Here is a 7836-nt window from a genome sequence, read left to right as displayed (position 1 = left end):
AAGTGAGCCTGGAACTTCTCCAATAGCTCTTCGAACCCATCGATTTGTCCAGTCGGCAAGCTTTCGAACCAGACACGCGCTGCGCCCGTGAGGCAGCGAGCAAACATGTGACACCATGTTGGCATCGTCCAGCTTTCTAGGTTTCCAGTGTTGTAAAAACCTTGTAGGAAATCGTCTGGATCAGTTGTGCCGTCGTACTTGCCCAAACCACTTGGCATCTTGGTTTTGTGCTGAATGGGAGCCTTCGCGATGCGCTCAGTGAATTTTGAATGCTTCACCAAGATGGCTGGCCTGTATGGTGTGGTTACGTCCACTTGCCCTCTCGCTGGTGGGTTGTACGGTGTGTACAGATCCATATCGGCTTTGGCCCCATGCGCTATGTTCATGTGCGCGCGGAGCTGTGAGCCTCCTGCATGAGTATCTCGCGTCTTTCTCATGCTGTGCACTTCTTCCTCACTAAAATCAGCGTGTTCAGTGTGAACAGAGTGACCATCTTCCGGCGCGCGCGCCCTTTTTGTTGTTCCTTGAATGGTTTGCTTATCAAACGCGAGCCTTTGTGTTAAGTCGGCTAACTTTTTGTGTTTGACCAGCTCATTGTATTTGTCCATTAAACGTCGTTGTTCGTTTATGAGCCATTCTTTAGGGTCATTGGTTTCAACTTCTGGACCCATTGGTCCTTTTTGTTTCGCGCCAGTCAGATTTTGGAACATGAGATCGTCTGGAGGAGTTTCAGTCTGGCTATGAGGAGTTGTGATGAAAGGATGGTTACTGGTGGTGCGCGCATGAATCACGCGACACCCTCAGAAACTGCTGTCCCTCATTAACATCCTCAAGCTCAATATCCTCCAGAACTTGATCGCTGTTTCGAACACCAGAAACCATGGTGAAGTTTTTCAGAGAGAACTGATGAGATGGTGATTTTGTTGCCGTTGTAAAAGGTGATGGCGCCAATGAAGAAACGTGGATCGGCTCACTGGTAGACGATCAACTTTCCTCGGGTATGAGTATGCTATTTCACCGATGGTTCTCCGGAGTATGAATTCTTCCACCTACAAAACGAGCAGCACCGTGAACTTACCCCTCAGAAAGAGACAGAGGGGTCCTCTTTGGGGTAACCCTCCGGTGTGAGAATAAGAGATTGTAGGAGAAGATAATAATAATCTGAGAGTGAGTAAGGAATTGGAATGTATTTTCTTGCTTACCTCCCCTTGTGGAGGTGGTGTGGTATTTATAGTGTTAGGGTTTCCAATGATTGGGCTCAGATCCCATTAGGGCCTTTTTGGCCTTCTCCTATTGCTTTGCGCCACGTGTCCTTAGGACACCTGGTGCTTTTTCATTGATTATTCTCTGACCCAGGTATTTCACCTGACCCATGTACAATCACGTGGTAGCACATGGGTTTTGCTGAGTTGTCCACCTTTCATTGGCAGCTGTCAACATCAGCATATTCTTATTCCTTAAAGGATACCTTCTGGAAGGTTGTCTGACGAGCACAATCAAGGTTGTCCTTATCCTGATTTGGATAAGGACAAGGTTGATTATGTGCATGTGTGATATGCGCCTATCCTGAGGATGCGCGAGGTCTTCTCTTTATTCTCACGCGCAGATGTTTCATGCGCAGATGTGATATGCGCAAGCATATGTGATATGCGCCACGCGCAGATGCGCCACGCGTAGATGTGATATGCGTGAGCATATATGGTGCGTAAGCATGTGATACGCGTGAGCATATGTGATATGCGTGAGCATATGTGATATGCGCCATGCGCATAGGTTTTGGCTTTGTGCCTTCATGATATCTTGATTTCAAGCCTCTTGTCTATATCTTGTGGGTTGACCCGCCCCGCTCGATGTTGAGGCGGGTACATACCTCTTCAATCCCGTTGCCGTCCACCCCATGCACGGCCGTTCTTACGTTAGAAATGTTCCATGCAAAACCATCCGACACGCCAAAGCCATTAATCGGAACCCTACGTGTCTCGCTAGCCGATTTACCCGAGCCAGAAAACCTCAACCGGACACGAATATTCGATCTCCGACGTCCATCGGGTCGTTTAAATGGTAAGATCCGTTTGAAACTTGCTCTACGTGAACGTCCTTTACCGGATTACCATAATATCCCTCACTCCCAAATATATTACAATAATACCCCTCCCGCGTTTCTACCGTCGCCATACCAATATGTCTTGCAGTCGGATCCATATTTGGTTAATTATCAGGGAGGATCACCAGAATCATCTCAGCGACCGGGTATTGGTCGGCAGATGAGCTACAGGGGTGGCGGTGGACCTATGGCGGATCATGATAGGAAACCGAGAATGGGAAAGATGAGATCGGAGTCGGGATTGGGTACGCCAAGAGGATCAGGGCTCAGAATTGATGAAGGGTTGAGGTATGAAGATGAGAGATTTGAAAGTGATGCTTGTGTAACGAAACCAGATAATAATTATACATATTATAGACGTGTAGATTATTGATAATTAAGATTGTACGTGATCTTTAACTATTATGCATATTTTCATCACTTTGATGCTCAAGTAAATATTGTTTTTAGGAGCTTGTTAATAACTCATATCACAGTGAATGCTATAGGCTTTTATGCTTTTCTATCCACCATTTGAAGTGACATTCAAATGACATATTCAATTGGGAGGAGTGGCTCGTGGGACAGTGAAAATAAATTAGGACTTTAGGTCCATATTTAATTAAGACCCTAAGTAAAAAAAAACATTATATATAAATATATTATAATGAGTAAAATAAACTTAAAGTAATGAATTATTGTTGTGGTAGGGTTGGCTGTTACTAAAGTATAAGTTATGAGTTCAAAACTTTTAATAAGAATTTTTTTTTTACCGATTGTTATGAAAAGACTCCAAAATCTTATTTCGATTTAGGCCTCCACATTCGTTAAAACACGTTTCGTGTAATCCAACTTATAACAACCAATTGGTCCTGTTGTATTGACATAGCCCATTGGGCCAAGCCCTAAAATTATGGCGGGTAAAAAACAACAAAATAATAATAATATTGTTATTATTATTATTCCATGTGTCAATTTGTTTATATTTCTGAAGATAAGATTTTGAAATATCTGAGATTTCCTTTCCCTCTCCACCTTTAACAATCCATACCCACCCCCAACTTCCACTTCTAAAACCCATCAAATTTCAATGTCGAATGCTTCAACATGACTTCCACAACCACTATAACCACTCCGGCGACTTTCCGCCGGAACTTTCTTCCGTTATCGCCGTGCAGTTCGTGCTGCCACCTCCGCTTCCACCCGTTCATTTCTTCGTACGTCAATTCTCACTCCAGACGCAGATTTCAACCTCTAAAATGCGTTTCCAGGTACATTTGTTGCTTATTTTCGTTAATTCAGCTGTGAATTTACGGTATAATGTTATGATTTGCATTTAGGTTAGTGGTTAGATGCAAGGCGGTTGAGACGGAGACGGGACCGAGCGAAGATAATGATAAAGTGATGCTTCTATGAACTCATATTATGTTTATGTGGTTATAATAAGGCTTTGAAAGTTAGGTTTTGTGAAAATAATTTGGAATGTTTTCGTCAACAGTGTGTTCGGTTACTAATGCAAAATGTGTTGGAAATGAGGCCCAAGAACACAAACACGAAAGTTGACACTTCAATTACGTAATCCTAACCATCTATTTATACTAAACCTCTAACTTAGAGAACAAGAAATCCTATTCTATGAAACTAAATAACTCTTGCCATAGTAAATAAACTAAGCCTATCTTTAAAACTCTTACGATTTAGCCACTTTCAACCCGCTTCAAGATCAACTTTCAACAAATTGATTACCATGAGTCTATTGTTCACGCCTTAAAGCCACATTGATCGAAATAGGGGTTTTTATGTCATGATTACGGAGTTTATTGTTGTTATGTTTAGGAAGGAGAAGTGCATGAAGCAGTTGAAATTGTGGAATCCACGGATTCAAGTAGTTCAGTTGCCGAGGATGATAAAGGAAAAGTAATCAAATTAATCGATATAGTTAATTAAGTTTTTGATTTGAGAATTAACTGATAAGATTGTTTTGTTAGGATAAGGGGCAGCCTAGTCAGTTGGAATTGCTTAACAAATTCCTGGATGGTAACAAGGCTCAAGAAGTTAGCAAGGTGTTTGTTTATTTATTTAAAGATTCTACTGGATGTAAATATATAATAATGCATGATTATTTTGAAATTCTTATAGAAAATTGTTCTTGTTAGGATGAAGGCCAATCAAGTCAACTGGATGTTCTTAACAGGCTACTAAATAAAGATGATGTTGAGACTAAACCTATAGAAGTTACTAAGGTATATTTTTTTTAGTTATGCGAAAAATTGTATATTTTGTTCATGTGACTGTTAATTCATATTTCAAAACAGAAAGTTGATAATGTAGAGATTACAAGTGGATCACCCTTGCCAGGTGTGAAGGTGAATATTTCGTTTTCTTTTATATGATTTCCATTTTTATGCATATCATATTGTTCTCTCTTTACAGTTTCTTATCATTCTGAACAGCCACAAGAACTTGAAGATATAATCATGATCCCGAAGGAAACAATCGATATTCTGAAAGACCAAGTTTTTGGATTCGACACTTTCTTTATTACCAGCCAAGAACCATATGAGGTGGTTAAATACTTAAGTCATGTCTATCTTTAACATCCACATTTATATGCTACTAAAAAAGTCTTGATTTTTATGTTCTTAATGTCACAGGCTGGTGTGCTGTTTAAAGGAAACCTGCGAGGATCGGCTGCTGTTAGTTACAAAAAGATTGACAAAAGGCTGCATGTTAGTTTACCTTTACAGTTTACTCACATATGATACCTTTTTAAACCTGAAAAAGTAAGGTAGTTATGTAATTTCTGCTCTGTGAAGGATACTTTTGGGGATCAGTATAAGCTCTTTCTTTTGATAAATCCTGAAGATGATAAACCAGTGGCGGTTGTTGTTCCAAAAAAGACCTTGCAACCAGAAACAACGGGTATTATTATTATCAACATCATCTAATTTATACGTATTGCAGTTTGTTTGTAATAACAGTTTTAACCTGCAGCTGTCCCTGAGTGGTTTGCTGCTGGAGCTTTTGGATTAGTTACAATATTCACATTACTACTACACAACGTGCCAGCATTGCAGTCCAACTTGTTGTATGTTTACATCAATAAATACACATATAATGTTAACTTTTATTACAATAAAGATGTGTTTTTTTTCTCTCAGATCTGTTGCTGACAATATTGATTTATTAAAAGACGGGCTTCCTGGAGCCCTAGTGACCGCACTTGCTTTAGGCGTACATGAAATTAGTCACATTTTGGTAGCAAGAAATGCAGGAGTTAAACTTGGGGTTCCATTTTTTGTACCAAGTTGGCAGGTGAGGTTGACCGTTGACTGGTTTTGACCTGACCTGTTTGGAGCGGAGTTGAAACTTGGAGCTAATGATCTGTTTTGGTGGCAGATAGGCTCGTTTGGTGCAATAACAAGGATTCTAAACATTGTACCGAACCGTGAGGATCTTCTGAAGATCGCAGCTGCAGGACCATTAGCAGGCTTTTCATTGGGCCTTGTTCTTTTGCTATTGGGCTTTTACTTGCCACCAACTGATGGTGTAGGGATTGCTGTTGATGCTTCCGTGTTTCATGAATCTTTTCTTGCTGGTGGAATCGGTATGCAATATCTCATTTACTTTCTTTTTCACTAATCTTTCTTGAATGTGTTCTTGTTTCTTTAATTTTGATATTTTTGTAGCAAAACTACTGCTTGGTGATGTTCTTAAAGAAGGAACAACAATATTAGTGAACCCACTTGTGATTTGGGCTTGGGCTGGGCTTCTCATAAATGCAATCAACAGCATCCCTGCTGGCGAGCTAGACGGTGGACGGATTTCTTTCGCAATATGGGGACGAAAGGTTTATTTTTTTGGTTTCCATTCTTTGCTTATTGGACGCCCTGCTTGAGGTGCGCGCATATTATGTATATATGTGTAAACCCTCGGGTGGGCAAAAGTGAAATTGCACTAATTTTGACGTTATTTTACTAATCTCGTGAAAATAACGTTAAAAGTGGCGGAAGGTTAATCAGGCATCATGTGGTGGCGTTGATAGCCGAAAGACGAGGGTACATGCACCAATCAGCCGGTATCCCGATGATTGAGTGCTATGTGCTTTATGTCCAAGGCTTGATGCAAAACTACTATCGAGCCGGGGGTCTCACCGGAAGCAGCCTCTCTATCCCTATGGGGTAGAGGTAAGGCTGTCTACATCTTACCCTCCTCAGACCCTAACATAGCTTTGCTATTGGTGGGATATACTGAGTACGATGATGATGATGATGATGATGATGATGATGATGATGATTCTTTGCTTATTGGTTTTTATTTGCTTTAAAATGGGTCGGTTGAAACATGTCAGGTTGGAACAGGTTGTGGTGGTTTAGTTTGACTTGCAAACACACTCTTGTTCATTTTTGAATCATTTTCTATAGAAGTTTGTAATTTGATTTCATTCTTTGCTTGGTATTTATTTCCTTTAAAATGGGCCGGCTTGAAAATGTCAGGCTGGGTTGGCTTGACCTTCAAACACTCTCTTGTTCATTTTCAGTCTTATTCTAAGTAAATATTTTGTTTTTAAAATTTTATTATTCGCTTCTTGGTTTTAATTTATTCTAAAACGTGTCGGCTGGGTTAGTTTGACCTGCAAATACTCTCTTGTCCATTTTTCAGTCTTATTCTAAGTAAATAGTGTGTTTTTTTTTCAATAATCTTCTGATTTTGTTTACTTTGAAACTGGCCTGGTTGAAAGGGGTCGGGCTCGGTTAGCTTGACCTGCAACGCTTGTCCATTTCTCAGTCTAATTATATATGACTATTTTGTTTTAAAATTTTATTATTTGCTTCTTGGTTTGTATTTATTCTAAAACGGAGCGGGCTGGATTAGTTTGACCTGCAAATCACTCTCCTTCTCATGTTTCAGTCTTATTCTAAATAATTAGTTTCTTTAAAGTCCTTTTTAATATAAAAGATAACCAAATTGACCCGTTAATAAGTAAATGGGCTTAAATTGTGATATCATATGTTTTGCAGGCTGCATATCGTTTATCTGCTGCTTCTATCGTGTTACTGGGTTTGTCGTCTTTGCTTGATGACGTGGCATTTTATTGGGTCGTATTGATATTCTTTTTACAACGTGGGCCCATTGCTCCGCTGAGTGAAGAAATTAGTGAGCCTGATAACAAATATGTTGCATTGGGGATCTTAGTTTTAGTGATGAGTTTGTTAGTTTGTTTGCCGTATCCATTCCCTTTCACAAGTGAAGCAGTTACAAGTCTTTAGTGATATATGTCTATTAACATCCAATATTTTGAATATACCTGTTTATACTTTTTGTTTATTACTTCACAAGTGCTATGAGTTCATGTTTTCTTATATTGTTAAATGCGTGCGTTTATATATATAGGGAATGGTTATTGTACAAATGGATTTAATTGTGCGAAATGTACAAATCAAATGATAAAAAAAAGTGTGATTGAATTATTGTAATTATCTCAACTTAATCACTCTATTTATAATATAAGTACTCTAGTTATAAATAATTGTGTTAATTATAAAAATAATTATTCTAGTTATAAAAATAAATACTCTACTTATAAGAATAGTCAAGTTACAAGAAAACAGGCAATTGATTACACAACATAGTTATCAAAAGCGCTCGCCTGAAGCGCATAGGTTATATTTTCAGGCAATGTGAGGGTTAAATGACCCACAATGGAAAAGATACAATTCTAGGAAACAATTTCATTCAGTATTAATTTATAT

General features: G+C 39.1%; 1 protein-coding gene across 1 annotated transcript; it reads left to right on the top strand.

Moving 5' to 3' along the window:
* The first annotated feature begins 3163 nt into the window (after window positions 1-3163).
* LOC143580213 (putative zinc metalloprotease EGY2, chloroplastic) lies at window positions 3164-7407 on the top strand. Its single transcript, XM_077063304.1, has 14 exons — window positions 3164-3354; window positions 3424-3484; window positions 3920-4000; window positions 4072-4146; window positions 4240-4326; window positions 4399-4449; window positions 4537-4647; window positions 4738-4812; window positions 4900-5005; window positions 5078-5171; window positions 5245-5398; window positions 5483-5690; window positions 5773-5933; window positions 7105-7407. The coding sequence occupies exons 1-14, from the start codon at window positions 3191-3193 to the stop codon at window positions 7351-7353; spliced, it is 1677 nt and encodes a 558-aa protein (XP_076919419.1). The 5' UTR covers window positions 3164-3190; the 3' UTR covers window positions 7354-7407.
* The last annotated feature ends 429 nt before the right edge of the window (window positions 7408-7836 follow it).

Source organism: Bidens hawaiensis, unplaced genomic scaffold, assembly GCF_021521415.1.
Source record: "Bidens hawaiensis isolate Kalapana, Puna unplaced genomic scaffold, B.hawaiensis_p1.1 tig00030279_1, whole genome shotgun sequence".
Lineage (NCBI taxonomy): Eukaryota > Viridiplantae > Streptophyta > Magnoliopsida > Asterales > Asteraceae > Bidens > Bidens hawaiensis.
This window is presented reverse-complemented; position numbering and strand designations above follow the sequence as displayed.

Excerpts from the sequence above, each read along its gene's own strand:
- LOC143580213 (XM_077063304.1), top strand. The coding sequence starts at position 3,191 with ATGACTTCCACAACCACTATAACCACTCCGGCGACTTTCCGCCGGAAC. Across the intron at positions 3,355-3,423 it reads CCTCTAAAATGCGTTTCCAG|GTTAGTGGTTAGATGCAAGG; the intron begins GTACATTTGTTG and ends ATTTGCATTTAG. Across the intron at positions 3,485-3,919 it reads CGAGCGAAGATAATGATAAA|GAAGGAGAAGTGCATGAAGC; the intron begins GTGATGCTTCTA and ends TGTTATGTTTAG.